Source organism: Gobio gobio, assembly GCF_949357685.1.
Source record: "Gobio gobio genome assembly, chromosome: 12".
Lineage (NCBI taxonomy): Eukaryota > Metazoa > Chordata > Actinopteri > Cypriniformes > Gobionidae > Gobio > Gobio gobio.
Genome location: NC_137105.1, coordinates 17,840,421 through 17,859,055, shown reverse-complemented (window position 1 = coordinate 17,859,055; position 18,635 = coordinate 17,840,421). Strand labels below are relative to the sequence as shown.

At 37.1% G+C, this 18,635-nt stretch overlaps 1 protein-coding gene across 2 annotated transcripts in view; it reads right to left on the bottom strand.

Moving 5' to 3' along the window:
- Positions 1-13,462, bottom strand: part of atf6 (activating transcription factor 6) — a 46,223-nt gene extending 32,761 nt beyond the window's left edge. For both annotated transcript variants that reach the window (XR_013817669.1, XM_079831757.1), the window contains exons 1-7: positions 13,157-13,462; positions 12,458-12,537; positions 12,191-12,254; positions 11,875-11,972; positions 8,613-8,739; positions 8,299-8,502; positions 4,616-4,797 (exon numbers count right to left, since the gene is read on the bottom strand). Coding sequence is in view for 1 of the 2 variants with exons in the window: in XM_079831757.1 (XP_079687883.1) it covers positions 4,616-4,797; positions 8,299-8,502; positions 8,613-8,739; positions 11,875-11,972; positions 12,191-12,254; positions 12,458-12,537; positions 13,157-13,247 (846 nt within the window). In the remaining variant the exon portion in view is untranslated. The remainder of the gene's footprint in view (positions 1-4,615; positions 4,798-8,298; positions 8,503-8,612; positions 8,740-11,874; positions 11,973-12,190; positions 12,255-12,457; positions 12,538-13,156) is intronic.
- Between the last annotated feature and the right edge of the window lie 5,173 nt (positions 13,463-18,635).

Genomic DNA, 18,635 nt, shown 5'->3' with positions numbered 1-18,635 from the left:
GCTCAGAATAAAGGACAAAAACAGAGGCAGGAGAGAGAGTTAACATGTGGCTGCGCTCTGCTAAAAAAGTTTTTTCTAAAAGCCAACAGACATTGAGGCTACAGATGCGAGTCTTTCATCATATTCCCCTTATTGTGAGATCCATCTAGCGGAGTCATTGCTTACATACTAGACATTAGATATTCTTCAGACTTTGAATCCAATTCACACCTTCAAACATTAGAAAGTCTACATTTGAAACTTGTCTAAATAAAAAAATTACAAAAGGCCGATTTATAATTAGAGACTATAATAATAAAATCTGATACCTGCAGAATTGCAACATGCAAAGATGATGTGGATTTTACAAGGAAACCGCTGGTGCATATGGAGACAATAACTGTTGCTATAAATGTGTGAACTTGTTTTTCTTCCCTTTCGGCCCAGACATTCACGACCGAGTCTAAATGACAGCGTGTGTGAACTGAATGCATTCAACACTGTCTAAAAATCACACAAGTCATGAAATACAACATAAGCATGCAGATGGGAATGAAATGCACATGCATGGTGGCTACTGCACAGCTGATACTAATCTACTATAAAATATGGATCTCACTCAACGTGTCATATTTTAACAGTAGGAAACAGAACTCACATGGCGCTGCACTACGGGGGTTTTAGACACATGAACTTTATATACATGCAGCCATTCAGCTGAGAAACATGAGAGCAGTGAACGCTCATTCACAACAACTGTGCTACGCCACTGTATGTCCTAAATAATGCTCCTGTGCACGCAATACAATTAGCCATGGATGGATATCCTGGTGATTTGGAGAAGACAGCTGCAATGTTATGTGGCAATATAGTATTCATTTTTTCCTGTCATACGTCTTCACGGTAACTCTGAGTGATGCATAATTATTGCAATGTAAATATTGCACTGTATTTACATCATTATATCATACTAATAAATTCATAAGTGATTCATATGACCCCTGGGCCATCATTATTGGTGGCGAAGGTTTTTGCACAATGCACTACCCACGCAAGTAATTATCATAATGATAATGAAGTCGAATCAATGACAGATGAATGAGAAGCATCATTATGATAATTCAACTTAACTAAAACATACCGTTGACAAAAATATGGTACTAATAACAACACTATATGCATAATTTAATTTCATAAACTTGAACATATGTAAAATTAATACGCGAGAAGCTAATATACAAAGTCAAAAGAATCAAGTAATGTCTTTAAAATAGTGAAAACCTAAGTATACTCATATTTCAGGAGCTCAGTTTCCACAAAATTTGGTTTTAATACAAATTTATGACATTATATTCGTCAACTAAATTTTGTACATCCCATCCCATATCAAATAATAAATATTGACATTATAAAATATTGACTGCAGTGCATACGCATACGCAGCATTTTATAGCGTAACAACTAAATGAATATGCACCCATTGACAGTTTTTGAGATTAAAACATTTGAGAGGGGTGTTATCTGGCTGACTGACTTTTCACACAACTATAGTTAAGAAGTCTGATGTTAAGCAGTAATTTCTGACATTACCCAGCAATGTTTACTACAGGGCCTGTGTTTATCAGTACTTCTATGGAGGTCTCTATGTTCTCTCCCAATCAATGCCACTCCACCTACACGAACCTAACTAATGTACACACAGGTGCTCTGCTGTTTTTTTTTTTTTTTTCCAGAGAACTTGGAAATTGAAAAGAGCTCGGAGCGAAAGCTGTAACAACACCCAATGTGGAAAAGGCAGTGCTAAATGCACAGGAATTTGAGACTAATCCTCAACTCCATTTAATTAATCTGAGGTCAGTTGAACCTACAGTATGTCGGAACAAATACTTTAATGGAAAATAATGAGAGCATGAGCTCACTGTTGGTTGGTTGCTAGGAACACTGGGACAAAAAGTTGACTCTAAGAGCCATACTCTTACAAAAAAAAAAAGGGGAAAAAAATATTGTTCTTTAAACACAACGTAATGTGCTTATCAGAATGACAATGTCCTATAAAATAAAATAATACACATTTTAGTGTGTCATTTTAGAAACACAAATAATACATGTTTCTTGAGCACCAGATCAGCATTTAAGAATGATTTCTGAAGGATCATATGAAACTGAAGACTGGAGTAATGATGCTAATGATTCAGCTTTGCCATCACAGGAATAAAATTACATTTATAATATATACACATATACCAAGCAGCTACAGTTACTTCCAAATCCTTTAGAAAAAGGCTCTTCAACAGGGGCTTTGCGGCCCAAAGGGAGCAGTACTGCACGGGGTTTGACAATTATTGATCTCAAATTCTTTTTTGTGAAGAAAAGTGACACTCTTTATCCACCATTATCCCTTCTACAGAAATATGCGCTCTTCTCATCAAGGAGTCTCAACCATAACACCTTCTCCTCCTCTCTCAAATATAAACAGCCTAATTTCTCACATCTGGGTAGGGCTTTTCGCTGATGTCAGCGCATCTGGGAGAACACATGCTTTTGATTAGAGAACCATTTGATGAGTAAATACTAATATCAAAGTAAGACCAGATCCTTGATCATTCAGGTTCCCTTTCTAGCTTTCTTGTTCAGCGTGTAATTTCTACATGAATAGCATTATTAAACTAAGATTATGAAAACAGGTTTTCAAAACAGGAAATCCCACCACAAACTCATGCTATTGGTTGCGCCAGTGTTGCCATGTCGAGACACCAAAACAAACAGAGCAATGTGAAAAGTGCTGCAGAGCCACACTTTATTTTTGAAAAGTCAATCAATTTAAATTTTTGGACAGGAAATAACACACAGCAGCTAAAAGTCCTTGAGTAAATACACTAGAATTAGAGACTGATGCATTAAAGACTATTACTGAGATTCGGTGAGAAAAAGTGTAGGGTCAGCGAGATAAAAAAAAAAAACGTATTTGGCAAAAATGCATTCAAATTTATCACAAGTGACAGTAAAGATTTCTATTTCAAATAAATGCTGCTCTTTTAAACTTAATTCATAATAGAATCCTCAAAAAATGTATCACGGTTTCCACAAATAATAATAAGCAGCATGAATAATATAATAATAAAAAAGTGTTTCTTGAGCACCAAATCACCATATTAGAATTATTTCTGAAGAATCATGAGACACTGAAAACTCAAGTAATGGCTGCTGAAACTTATTTTAAATTGGCCTATTTCATAATATTACTATTTTTTCTGTATTTTTGATCAAATAAATGCAGTCTTTTTGAGCATAAGAGACATAAAAAAGCATTAAAAAATCATACCACCTCCAAAATTTTCACCTTAGTGTAACAGTAACTATATTCTTAAACAATATTTAAGACAATTGTTTAATACTTAAACAAATGTATTCAGTCTGTATGAATACAAAGATTACATTAAATTTAATTATTATTATTTAATCTTTAATATTGCCAATTGTCAAACTGAGAAAATACTATATTATTACAAGAAGTGGCTGCTGTTTTTTTTCTCTGTTTCCCCATGGTGAATAATCAGGCCTTTAACAAGTTATTCCAGAAGCAAGTTTACCGAGTTTAAGATTAGGCTTCTGGTCAGATAATGAACCCTTTTCACAGACTGTGATGATGCGTTTTAACGGTTATCAACATCATAAATCGTAAATATTTGTGAACACTTCAATTAATGTTTGCATAGAGATTATTGTGACTGTAAAATATACTTGCCATCAGCTTTACAAGGCAAATCACGTTGGCTTGTACATCAACCCATTCCAGTTCAAAAACATTGCTGCATGGTCTCTTTATTTGTGGAATACCACAAAGACTTTCACTGTCAATATCTGGTTTTCTGACAAACTCAATCCTCATAGCAGCTCTTTTTGGTACAGATCTGCACCTGGGATAACTGCGCACTAAATTGGGATGTGCAAAACTACTGGTACACTTTTGTATAAAAGTTTGGGGATTAGTACGGTTTGGATTTTTTTTTTTTTTTTTTGGAAAGCAAAGAAATTTATAATTTTATTCAGCAAGGATCCATAAAATTGATCAAATCTTGACAGTAAAGATTTTTACAGGACATTTCTACATCAAATAAATGCTGTTCTTTTGAACTTTTAAAGAACCTACAAAAACGTTTAAATTAAATATATTCAAGTAGAAAACCGTTATTTTAAACTGTGATACTTCCGTTTTCACTGTATTTTCGAACTAAATAAATGCAGCCTTGGTGAGCATAAGAGATTTCTTTCAAAAATATTTTAAAAATTCTTAACCTCAAATTTTTGAACGGTATTGTACATATTTTCATAAAACAACTAGTTAGTGAGTTGCCTAAACAACAATATGGCTTATCAGTCTTCTTATTAGAGAGGGTTTTACCACACTGAAAAGCAATGTAAGCATTGCTGTTAAAAATATCAAAACTGAGCTAGTTGAACTCTGTTGGTGGACAACTAGCTGAATGACAGCGGACTGGTGCCATATGCAGTGATGATTCACATTTATAAACCACAAAATAAATTGTCATAACCCTTAACCCATGCAATACCATATTAACAGGTAATTTTGGCAAATAAACAGTGTTTTTGCGAAATTCTGGCGGTAGAAACTCACATCATCGTCAGGGATGGAATTCTGCAGTGTCATGGTGACCACAGGAGATGCTGTTACCGGGGAAACAACAGAGATGGATCTGTCCTGAGCCAGCGTTGGCACAGTGACTACATGCGTGGGCATTGCCTGAGGCGTCTGAAGCTGGACAACCTGAGTGGGCTGAGATAGCAGCATTTGTTGACCTGCAAGAGAAACACATTTAGTTTAAACTCTTTACCATTCAAATAAAGTAAGAAATATATTGCGAGTTATGTTTGCGGTTATTTTTCTTCACTTTTACTGATCTCCATTAATCTCAAGACTCTGCAAGTAAAGCTTTTACAGCACAGACTGGTTTAATAACCCCAAAAAGGGGGGGAAAAAAACTTTTTTAATCACAAAGGAAACCGTTGTGCCAAGCAACATCCTTCAACCAGAACAAAACACGTCACCACCAGGTAACACAGACAAACACAATTTGTCAGGCATGACGGTTTGCTGTTGGTGTTGAGTTAAATGAGAGGAATTCGCTGTGGCACCCTGGCAGGGTTCATTCCGAACGACTTCCATTCTCTCAGCCACCCACTGACTTACCCATTAGTCTTCCGACAAACTACAATTAACCTTGCATAAAAACTCTGCGGTTAGCCAGAAAATAATTACTGTAGCATGAACGCAATCAGTTCAAAGTGCACTTCCGCTAGGTTTCACACAGATGTATTCAATACGTATATAAGCAGCTTGTGTCAGTTCTTTCTTTTCCTACTGAGAAAACGAGAAAAAGTTTGTAGTACTTTGTGAGGCATAGAACTTATAAACTAAACTGTATCGACACGCAATGCCTTATTCCAAGAAACCGTTCATACAGTTCTCAAAAACGGAGTGAAAATTGATTGTTTGAACACACTGGAGTACAGTTATTTGTAAAATCAAGTAGTGTTTTAGATAAGGTGATTACAGGATAAGATTTGAATTCAGGCTGCTCTTGCCTTCTGCTCCAGTTGTGTTTCCAGGTGTGTGAGGTAAATGTTTATACTAGTCACAAGGAAACGGATACTGAAGCTTGCTGATTCTTGACAGCCATAGTTTAACACTCAAGACATTATACAGAGTCGCCTATTTCATCAGAGCAGTCTGTGGAGAAATCTTTTTCCTACTGTGCTCAATCACAATAAATCAGCATTGACTGCAGTAAGAATGAATGCACTAATTAAAACATACAATTTGAGAAATAAACAGTTTCCCAAAGAACATTCAAAAAGAAAAAAATTGCATCCACATATGCATTACTTATTCATATATCTATCTATCTCTCTATCATTTATTTTTTTAATACCAAACAGGCATAACATTATGACCTAATACAGTGTTGGTCCCCCTTTTGCCAGAACAGCCCTGACATGGCGAGGCATGGATTCCACTAGACCCCTGAAGGTGTGCCGTGGTATCTGGCACAATGTTGTTAGCAGCAGATCCTTTAAGTCCTGTAAGTTGCGCGGCGTCTCAATGGATCGGACTTGTTTGTTCAGCACATCCCACAGATGCTCGATTGGATTGAGATCTGGGGAATTAGGAGGCCAAGTCAACACCTCAAACTCGTTGTGCTCCTCAAACCATTCCTGAACCATTTTTGCTTTGTGGCAGTGTGCATTATCCTGCTCAAAGAGGCCACAACCACCAGGGAATACCATTTCCATGAAAGGATGTACATGGTCTGCAACAATGCTTAGGCAGGTGGTACGTGTCAAAGTAACATCCACATGGATGGCAGAACCCAAGGTCTCCCAGCAGAACAATAATCAAAGCATCACACTGCCTCCGCCGGCTTGCCTTCTTCCCATAGTGCATCCTGGTGCCATGTGATCCCCAGGTACGCGACGCACACGCACCCGGCCATCCACGTGACGTAAAAGAAAACGTGATTCATCAGACCAGGCCACTTTCTTGCTCCGGGGTCCAGTTCTGATGCTCACGAGCCCACTGTTTCCACTTTTGGCGGTGAACAGGGGTCAGCATGGGCACCCTAACTGGTCTGCAGCTATGCAGCCCCATACGCAACAAACTGCAACGCACTGTGTATTCTATTCTGACAAAAAAACTTTTTTGAAATCACAACCAGCATTAACTTTTTGAGCAATTTGCTCATCTTTGATCGGACCAAACAAGCCAGCCTTCGCTCCCCACATGCATCAATGTGACTTGGCCGCCCATAACCCTGTCGCCAGTACACCACTGTTCCTTCCTTCCTTGGACCACTTTTGATAGATAATGACCACTGCAGACCGGGAACACCCCACAAGAGCTGACGTTTTGGAGATGCTCTGACCCAGTCGTCTAGCCATCACAATTTGGCCCATGTCAAACTCGCTCAAATCCTTATGCTTGCCCATTTTTCCTGCTTCTAACCAAGCGGCAACCTCCTGCAATTTCTCTTGGAGCCAATACGGAAGTGACTTAAACTACAATTCATCGACTGGCCGCTAGGGACAGGCTCCAAAAGGGAGCAGAAACTCATTGAGCTCCATGTTAAAATGCCCAAACATGTTTACAGCCTGGTACAAATTGTGGTTTTGGTCTATATAGCTAATGTTGCCCTTCATAACAACTGTGAGGGGGGTGAATATTTTTTTAAAACTCATTCGTATACATTATTATAAAGCCTTAAAGTTCTGCATAATTAACAGCATGGCCACTTTGACTGACAGGTGGATAGCCATTTATCGGCTGCCTGTTAGTCATCGCGTCACCTCAGCCACCCATGTCCCGCCTTTTTCTATTTTCATATTATCCGGCAGTGACGCGCTGCCAAGATGGCAACGGCCAGCTCGACCCAACATTATGCTTTAAAACTGCTCTTCAGAATCCTATGGGTGATGTCATGGACACTACGTCCATATTTTTTTTACAGTCTACACTTCTAACAGTTCAACTTTGAGGACAAAATGTTCACTTGCTCCCTAATATATCCCACCCCCTAACAGCTGCCGTGATGAAGAGATAATCAGTGTTATTCACTTCACCTTTCAGTGGTCATAATGTTATGCAAAACTTAATTTATTTATATATATATATATATATATATATATATATATATCATATATTTACATATACACACATATACACATACATACACACACACTGTAAATAACTTATACAATTATAAAAGTAAAATTAATATTACATGAATCATTAATCATATATTTATACATATATATAAGATCTATGAATTACATTTAATAAATTAATTTTTGCACACATATAACTGCCATAGATAGTTAATGACTGTCTAGTTAACAACCACTTTTGTTGTACAAATTACCCAACTCTAAACATCCCCTTAAAACAATGTGTGAATGTCAGAAAGTCAGAAACAGGCAGCTCATTCTACTTCGCTTCTGCTTTTTCTAGGATATGTAACAGCAGTTGAAGAACAATTCCCAGTTTGCTTGAAGATCGACTTTAAAATGAGATGCCCACCAATATTACAAAAAGTTGATGCTTTGCGCCATCTGCTGGTTTTTGTATGCATGAACAGAGCGTTGCAATACACCCTGAAACATTTGATTTTGCAAAAAAAACGAATAAAAAAGGTATAAAAATGTATATAAACATACCGAGACCTTTTATCACATACTAGACTGCTAAAAAGAGTGCTTTAAAAAAAAGTGTGGCAGAATAAGTAACCGTTTTTGTTTTGTTTTTACCTGTAGGGGGTGCTGGTTGAATAGTGACAGGTGAAGGTTTCATCACAGGCAGAACAGTAGTCTGGAGAGGTTGGATGATGATGGTCTTAGTCTGAAGTGGGGCTGTAGCACGGGTGATGGGCACCGTGGTAATGAGTGGTTTAGGCTGAATGGAAACATTGGGGCTAACCTGAATGGGTCTCTTCGCTGGTTGGACAGGCTTTGCTGTGAGAACAATTTTGCTGTTAATCAACTTTTTTATAAAAAGTTAGAAATAAATAGTTCAAATAAGGAAATTAGGGAGGTTTCAGCTATTCTAAATGAATGTACTTCACCTTTTGTCTGATTGGTCCTCTTGGAAGGCTTTCTCTCAGTGGGTGCCTCAGCAAAACCGCTCGAGTCAGAAGAGACAGACAGTGGAGAGGGCTGAGAATGCCAGGAGACTGGAGATAGCGCCTCATCCTGAAGAAAGCATATTTGAATAGAATGAACAAATCAATTTCTGACATGACAAAAGTACGACAGCATAATGGTTAGTTAGGTCTATCAAAGAAAAGCCATCAGTGCCCTTATAGAGATAAAGAGAACTGAAAGTGCGCTCAAGCATGGGATTACTGGGTTGTGAATCCAGATGGTATATACTAAAAGTATACATATCATTACTTAACTGTTTGCACATTTCCAACAACAGATCAATAAAACCATAACCCACTACAGAACACCTATGATGCCACCCTATTCTTTAATGTGTCTACAGTCATTACCTTGTGTCTGACTGTAACGGAGCCTTGCGAGTCATTTTTCTTTAAACATATTAAAAATAGTTCAACTTTTAAAATGTAGTATCCTTCGTTTAGTTTCATTCATCCAACTGTCTATTTTCTGTAAACAAGAAGGTGTCCCGTGTGCACGTCCCTTACAAGATGTTGCATCATTCAGTAACAGAACAGAATGTGATAACATTCAGTATATGCAAACTATAGCAAAAATGTGGCATGTTAAATAATTCACTGACTTTAAACTGCTATGGTTTTTAGTTCCCTTCTCATAAATTTTGAGGTGACACCGAGATTCAAGTATTTAGGTTTTCACTGAAACATGTATGTGTGATAGTAGCCTGGTTTCCATTACAGATTTGCGTAATATTTTGCAATATTTTCTTCTAAATGTTGAAAAAAAAGCATTGTGAAATGCTTTTTTAATGGCGTTTCCATTAACCAAAGTTATGCGACTGAAGGTTTTTTTTTTCTCTTGCGATAAGTCATTCTAAGAGTCTTGGTAGGTTAACATATATCGCAGTCTTCGCACTAGCCATTATTTTTAATCGAAGGAGACGTAGGCGTGTTATCCAGGCATTAATGACAAGGAACGCCCCATTTACTATAATGTATAAGGTGTTTCTGGGTGTTTCTTCCTCATATCTGCTTCGAGGTCTTGATAAATTGTGGTATTTCTTTGTTGTTTAGAATCCTGTATTCCCGTAATTCTTTTTTATTTTATGAGTTTAATAAAGAACTCTGTCTCGTAGGGGTGTAACAATATATCTTTAATCGTTATATCGCAATATAAAAATGCAACGATATGTATCGTTGATGTAAACGACATGATTCTCGATAGAGTTATTTTATCCGAGGCTCAACTTGCTGTATTTATAAAGGTATAATTCACCCAAAAATGTAAACTCTGTCATCATGTACTCACCCTCATGAAGATATTCTTTATAAATCCTGAGAGAATTTGTCCCTCCATTTAAAGTCCCTTCCTCTCAAACTTAAAAGATCCAAAAAATGTAATAAAGGCATCGTAAAAATAACTATTCGAGTCTCTAATCCAAATCCAAATATGTTTGAAAGTGCAAACATCATTTAGATCACATTTCGTTTTAGTAGTATGATTATTCAAAGCATTTTAGATGGTTTATTCTTATGTATCGTGCATTAATAGCGGGAGAGGCAGGACAAAGTGAGCACCGGGAGAGAATGCTGCCTGCATTGAAAGCGTGAGTAATGCGTGAGAGAAAAAAATTAACGTTTACGGCGTTTCATTGATATTACTACATTAAACGTCTATATATAATGTTGAATATAACTGTATAATAATGCAATGGGGCAATATTTGTGGGTCCTGATAATAATGCGCTAATAATAATAATATTATTTTAATTAAAAAAAATCTTCTTTATTTTGGCTTAAAATATTGAGATACATATCGTTTCGTGAGATCAGTATCGCGATTTATATCGAATCGTGACTCGAGTGTATCGTTACACCCCTACGGTCTCATCTTTTGTCCAAACATACCACGCCTATCTATGCCAGGTCACCTGTAAATGCGAAAAAAACAAAACATTTCCATTGCAGTTTTACGAAATATTCCTTTTTCGAACTGCATGAAAATCCACCTCACACCTAATTTTTTTGCAATATAAGGGAGTTTTTGAGAAATTGACGTGTTTCCATTGGGCGTATTTTCAAGTCGCAATTTCAATTTGGGTAATGTAAACACAGCTTCTGTTTTTCTTTGAAACCTTGAAAGGGACACTGTGATTTTAGCTAATACACCTTGAACTGTCAACACACATTACAAAATAAGCCTGGACACATCTCAATGTGAGACATTAATTAGTTTGATGATGTGCTGAGAGCTGATTAAGACATTCGTTAACACAGTGGAGTCTTAATTAGACACCTAATTCACATGGGTGTATGTGCGTGTCTGCCCTCTTGATCCCTGAACCACAGCAGCTGGCAGGACCAGTGCAGCCCAAACACACTCCATCTGGGCACTGGATGGGCATTTGACTAATGAAGTCATTAAATAAAGGAAGAAAATAGAACTACATCTGAGTATATATATAACAAAATAAAATAAATTAAGAAAGTAAAATAGTATATAATTTTGCTTTATAAATATATAAATAAAATAAATTTAAAATAAAGTATTTTTATAAAATTGTGTCTCTTTTGCAATTCCTAAATGTTTTGTTATTATTATCATTATCTGTGTATGTTGATGTATGCAAACAAATTAAAAATAAAAATGGTGTGCTGTGCATGTAAGTTTGTCAGTGACTGTAAACGTTCAAAACACGGACATATTTAGATGCAAATTTCAGTAGTGTGGGATTACAAATTTAAGAAAGTACACTGTATTTAGCATTTAAGGTAAAAATTATGATATCAGATTCTTCCAGGCCAGTTCCTGTTTCTAAAATGAGCACCATTTGTCTTTAATGACTTTTGGAACCCCTGAGTGGCAGGCTGATTGAATCTATGCATTTGAGTGACACTGTTATGCTGAGTGATTGGATTAGCATCTATGCATTTGATTGACACTCTTATGCTGATTAAATCAGGCATTGTATTGCTTAGAGTGTCTCCTCCCCTGCTGTATAATCCCTCCCCTTGAAATGTATATAAAATACAATGTTCAACTGGCTTTAGTCAGACTTGGAACCTCAGCGGAAAGACGTTTTTCTCAATAAAGAATCCTGCTGAAAAACCTATCCAAGTTCTCCTGGTCTCTACTTCAAGAAACAACAGAAGTAGAAATGCAAAAGGCAGTGCATCTTTGTTTTGGGGGTGGAGTTTGACTCACATGAGTGGAGTACGGTGAGTGGGGCTCTACTGACGCTGGAGAGGACACTGAACTGAGCGTGTGGTTTGGTGACAGTGAGTCCACGGTTACATCACCATCTGTGAGAGCAGAGTGAACAAGGACAGAAAAAAAAATATTCAAATGTTTTACCTGGACACAGTGACGTGACCCTCGAATAGTGACTGTACATGTACGTTTTTTTATTTTTTGCTTTGGTGATATTCTAAACGTTTCTCAAAAATATTGAGTTCCTATGAATTCATTGCTGTTATAGAAATTCAAAACTAGTCATGTCCAGTCCACAGAAATCTATTACCTGAACGAGGGCTACTCCACACTGGGTGCTCAATGTCAAAGTTCAGGCCAGGAACAGAGGTGTCCTGAAGAAGCAAAGATCAACAATTTTTTTCTTTTTCATTCTTAATTATTGATGTTTTTCTACAAACTTCTGCTTTTGGGAAACGCAGCCTTGGGTAGTCTTTAAAAGAATGAGTTTTTCCAAATGCAATTGAAAAAAATAACAAAATTCCAATTCCAAGAAAAACTATTGCGTGATGAACCTGTTTTGACAGATTTGACTCACATAGCCTACACTCTCCACCAGCGCCTTCAGAAACTCGTCAGCATCCCCAAGATCCTCCAGCTCATCAAACAAACTGATATCTGCACAAGTAAAAGACAGTGTCATGAAATTGAGTAAGACAAAAGGCAGGAAATGAACATAACATAACATTCTTTGGAGTTGTGGGTTTGTATCCAGGTCAAGCTACCTGCAACCATTCACCCTGAGGTGTCATGTAACACAGGTATTTTGGTTTCCATTGCAGTTTCTTTTATATGTTAACCTAATGCGGCGTTACTAACAGACACACTGTGATTAAGTATAACTATACCTGTGTATTCACAAGACAATTACAATGTGTTGTAATTTACATAACCCAAAACACATTAATAGTGATGTGAAGTTGAATAAACGAAGTTTATTTTTTAATTTAATTTCGAATTTATTCATGTTTATATTTTTCATTCAACTGACGTTAACTTACATTTTAAATTGGAGCCACAACACGGTCTATGGATGAATGGGAAACAAGTTCACCAGTCAGTTAACGAAAACAAAAACTAACCACCATATAAAGTCGCTCCATAATGATATTTAGCTATACGTTAAGAGATTTTGCTAATAGTAAATCTAGTAGTAGAAGTCGGTAACGTTAGTTAATGCTTGTCGCAAGCCGCACGCGCTGTCATGGATATTTCTAGAAAGTGTATCTTAACGTACCCCATTCTCCATCCTGATCGATGGAAATGTCTCCTGCTTCCTTATTCATTATTGACTGATTCACGAAATCTAACATTAAATCCGACGACATTATGCCTTGAACACATTAGTAAGGTTAAAAGTGAGTCGGGTGACGGACAGTAGTTAGAGATGAGTTCTGTGTGAAGTTGTAAACAGTCGCATTTCCCGATTCTGATGAAACTACATAGCAATAATACAGTAAGTACACGTCTAGTTTATGGGAACTCTACGGGTGCCGAAGTGGGTCACACACAGGCCTGTAAAAGACTCTTGTTTTTCATCTCTGCACCACATGGTGGTAGCAGACGGTCGACTTTTCGCTCTAGCGAGGGACCAGTTTCTTCTTCTTCTTTAATTTTATTGGCGGTTGGCATCCAGCATGGTGCATTACCGCCACCAACTGTTGGGTGGGTGTGGAGCATCAATGGAGATTAGACATAAGAGAAGAGAAAAAAAAAAAAAAAGGTCTGCTAAATCCTCTCATATAATCTGGTTGATTTTAAGAAATCAATGAGGAGTTTCCAGGCTGATGGTCTTATATTTGAGAAAGATAGTAAACTTTCCAATGTGATACTTGTATATCCTAGTGGTTTCATATTTTCCAGCATGACTGTTCTCTCATTATTATATGCTGGACAATCTAATAAAACATGTTCTACAGTTTCACTTTGGTTTTGGTTGCATAACGTGCACTGATCCGTATTATGTTTCCCTATCATGTTGAGGTTGTGATTAAGACTAGTGTGACCTATTCTCAGTCTCGTCATTACAGTTTCCTCCCTTCAATTCCAACTTCCTGGTCTTTTGGAGGGAACCTGTTTCTGGATCTTATATAAAAACCTGCCCTTTATGTTTGTGTTCCATTGTTCTTGCCACATTTTGTTAACTTTGGTTTTAATTATAGTTTTGACTTCATCTCGACTCAAGGGTACATTCAAGTTATCTGCATTTAATTCAAGGGCTTTTTTGGCCAGACAGTCCACAACCTCATTTCCATCTACTCCAGCATATGAAGGAATCCAAGTAAAAAATACCGATATACTCATCTGATGGAGTCTGTATAGACTTTGATATATTTCATAAAGTATATCAGGTCTACAAGTAGATTTGAAATTTAAAATACTTAATGCTGCCATGGAGTCTGAACAAATAACCAATTGACTAGGTCTAGCATCCTCTATCTGAGTGCTAACAGAATGGCCAACATCTCTACAGAATAGACTGACAAATGATCAGATGTTCTTTGCTTAATAGATTTCTCAAACTGTGGGATATATACAGCTGCTCCTGTCCTTCCTGTATCTGGATCCTTTGAGCCATCTGTAAAAACCTGAACCATACCTTTATATTTATCACTTAGGTACTGTTGTACCATGTTACCCACCCCACCATATTCTCTACTATTTTTTAATATATTGACAATTTCAAAATCCACGTTGGGCATAGAAAATAACCAAGGGGGAGTAGCCGATAATGCCACTGTGCAGCTATGAGATATCTTTGTCAAACTCAATTTCTCAGCTTCATTATCCCCTATCCATCCAAAGCTGTTAAAATGCCTACGTCCATGCTCCCAACATTTGCCTAAAACTGACTTAGCTGGATGTTCTGGTTTGTGACCCTGTAATGTCGACCAATATGTCATATTTAACTGAAGACGCCTCAATGATAGTGGCATTTCTCCTACCTCCACCTGTAATGCTGGAACTGGAGATGTCTTAAAAGCCCCACAACACAATCGCAAAGCCTGTGCCTGAATCACATCTAGTTTGTATAAATGCGAGTTAGCAGCAGATCCATATGCAATACATGCATAATCTAAAGCTGATCTAATTAATGCAGTATAAATATGTCTAAGAGACCTCATACTTGCACCCCAGTTACTTCCTGTGAGGCATCTCATAACATTAATAGCCTTTTTGCATTTAGTTATGACTTTCTGAATGTGTTCTCCATAAGTTAATTTATGGTCCATCCATACCCCTAAAAATCTAATCCATAGAGCTTGCTTAACTGGCTGCCCATAAAGAGTAATCTGTATTTTCGGGTTGACCCTTTTCTTAGAAAAACATATTACTTGGGTTTTTTCAATGGAAAAGTGGAAGCCCCATTTATTACCCCATTCCTCCACAGTACTAACCGCTGCTTGTAATTTCTTCTGCACAATTGCCGCATTACGACCTCTTATCCACAGCGCCCCGTCATCTGCATATAATGATCTGCCAAGGCTATTATCAACTCCTGCGAAGACATCATTAATCATAATATTAAAAAGTAGAGGGCTGCATACACTGCCTTGGGGGGTTCCATTTTCTATAGTGTAGGTACTGGAGTGGAATGTCCCAACCCTTACTTCAATACTCCTGTCCCTCAAAAAATTCATCACCCAATTATACATTCTCCCTCCTATACCCATATTTTCTAATTTGATAAGAAGGCCATCTTTCAATAACATGTCATATGCCTTCTCCACATCAAAAAATACTGCATTTACCAGCTCCTTATTGGCCTGAGCCTTCCTAATTTCATTCTCTAGGCATACAACAGGGTCCATGGTGGTCCTTCCTTTCCTGAAACCACTCTGATAACAAGTAATTAAATTTTTCTTTTCCATTACATATGTTAGTCTGTCTGTAACCATACGTTCCATAATTTTACATATATTGGAAGTTAGAGCAATAGGTCTATAACTAGTTACCTCACAGTTATCCTTCCCAGGTTTTCCAATGGGTATAACGAGTGCTTCCAAGCCAATGGTAAGATCCCTGATTCCCATATCTTGTTATACAACTTTAAAATTACAACCTGAGCTACAGGATTTAAGTTTTCCACCATCTTATAACAAACTTCATCCTTACCAGGAGATGTTGCTCTAACCCCAGCCAGAGCTCTTTTCAATTCAAATAGAGAAAAAGGAACATCTACTGCTTCATTAAAAACACTCCTTTTTTTTCTATAAATGTTAGGATAATCTATCAATTTTATTCCTAGCTACCCTTGCGTCTGAGGTCAAATTATCAGAACTGTGAATTTTAACAAAAGTTTTTGCTAAAGCTTCTGCCTTATCTTTGTTATTGATCATGACTTCATTATTATAGCTTATGGCTGGTAGTGTAAACTCTCTTCTGATACCATTCATTTTCCTAATCATGCCCCATATATCATTTATTTGAGTTTCCCTTCCAATCTTATTACAAAATTGTTGCCATTGTTGTCGCTTAGCTTGTCTAATAACTCTTCTAACAACTGCTTGAGCTTTTTTATACTCCACCAGATCATTAAAACAGAATGTGGTTTTAACCTTTTTAAAAGCTTTGTTCCTATCTTGTATAGCCTTTTTGCATTCATCAGACCACCAGGGAACCATTTTACGCTTTCCTATTCCACCTCCTTTACCAATCACCTCTACAGCAGTAGAATGCATGACTTCTGTAATTTTTCCATTAAAATCATCCACACTATTGAAACTGTTTGGTTTTAGTACTAGTAACCTCTCACTACAGATCATATTATATTCTGCCCAATTAGCATTTCTTAACTTCCATCTAGGAAAACTTATTTCCTCCAATTGAACTGGTCCTACTCCAATAGTACTTATTATTGGGTAGTGATCACTACCTATTGTGGTATTCTCAAAAACATCCCATTCTGAGATGCTGGCCATTTGTTCAGACACCAAAGTGAGGTCTATAGATGATACCAATCCTCTCACTACATCTATTCTAGTCCCCCTTCCATCATTTAAACATACCAAACCCTCATCTTCTAAAAATTCTTCAACCATATTACCATTGATATCTGTGCTTGTACTACCCCAAAGAGTATTGTGTGCATTAAAATCCCCACACCATATTGTCTTATTCACCTCTTGACCAATTATATTTTCAAAGGTCTCTCTACTTAATTTCCCACATGGATTATAAAAATTCACTATCCATATATTTGTATTGCCTATCCATACCTCCACTACAATTGCTTCTGATTCTTTATTTATACTTATAATCCTGTACCCCAGTCCCTGCTGAATAAAGGTTGCTACCCCACCTCCAGTACCAGCTTCCCTGTCCCTACGAACAGCTACATACTAGACTTGTAGTCAAGACCGCCTAAACCGAGACCAAGACACTACCAAGACCAGAGGGTATCGAGACCAAGACAAGACCAAGACCAAGACCAAGACAGACCAACTCAAGACCAAGACCAAGTCGAGACCAAGACCAAGACCGAGACCAAGTCGAGACCGGAGGGGGAAAAAACAGACTAGTGTTGAAGCTAACCAATAACTTGTATGAATTCAAGAACAGCAGCATACTAGGGTTCAGCCGCAGTTTACATTTAATACATATTAGACGGTATTACTTCAACTACACAGGCAGAACAATACAGAGACAGACCATGTCATGTGTGTGTCTGTGAGCTCACTGTAAATGTTTTTTGCAGACTGGGTGAGATCAACTATGTGTAGCAATTGCATGACAGCTGTTACTGCACTATTAGAGGATTGAGACTCCCTTAACTTTTGTGTACTGTTGAGGACTGACATGACTAGTACTGGCTGGTTCATCAGACAAAACATCAAACACCTCCAACACCATCTTGCTCCTCCAACAACTGTCTAAAGAGTGAGAAATATGCAACCAATTGAAATTATACTTAATGTGTAGATGAAATCGTAACATCAAATTAAAGATACACGATTATAAACTTGGATTAGGCCTAATGTTTAGTCAACACAACGGATATATGCAGATTATATTTAAAAGACCATTTATTTAGTCTAACACCATCTTAAATACAATACTGTAATCAAACAACACACACACACACACACACACATACACGTCTATATTACCAACAGGGGACCATCACTCCACACTGACCAAGAGGGGACCTGTGTTTCTAGTCATTTTGAAGAAACAAAACTTAGATACAAAATTTTGTTTTAAGGTCTTTTTTCATAATATAACTTCAAATAAGCATTTATTTTTTTATTTTTAAACATGCCAAGAGGGGACCTGACCGATGTCTACCTATCCAACAGGGGACCTCCATAGCCTGCAATGGAGCTGTGTGTGTGAAAGGGAAGAGAGCTGGCAGTCAAGTCTGTCTTCATTATTTAATATATATATATAATTATAATTATATAATGTTCACACAGGCATCAGGGAACACAATGAGCACACAACGGAGAAAAAGCCATGTTGTGGACATTACAGAAAAGAATGTAAGAAATAAAAAAATTCTTAAAATTAAGAGTTATCTTTAAGAAATTCATTCTCTGTTGTGTCTTCATACTTACAGTATATGATCCGTCCACATCTCTCATTTAAGCTTATTTTCAAGAACACCAACACTGTAAAAAAAAATCAGGTCTCCAATTGAAAATTTTCTAGTGACCGATCACATCTAAATTTTTTAGTTGGCCAAATTGAATTTCTTGAATTTTAATTGAATTAAA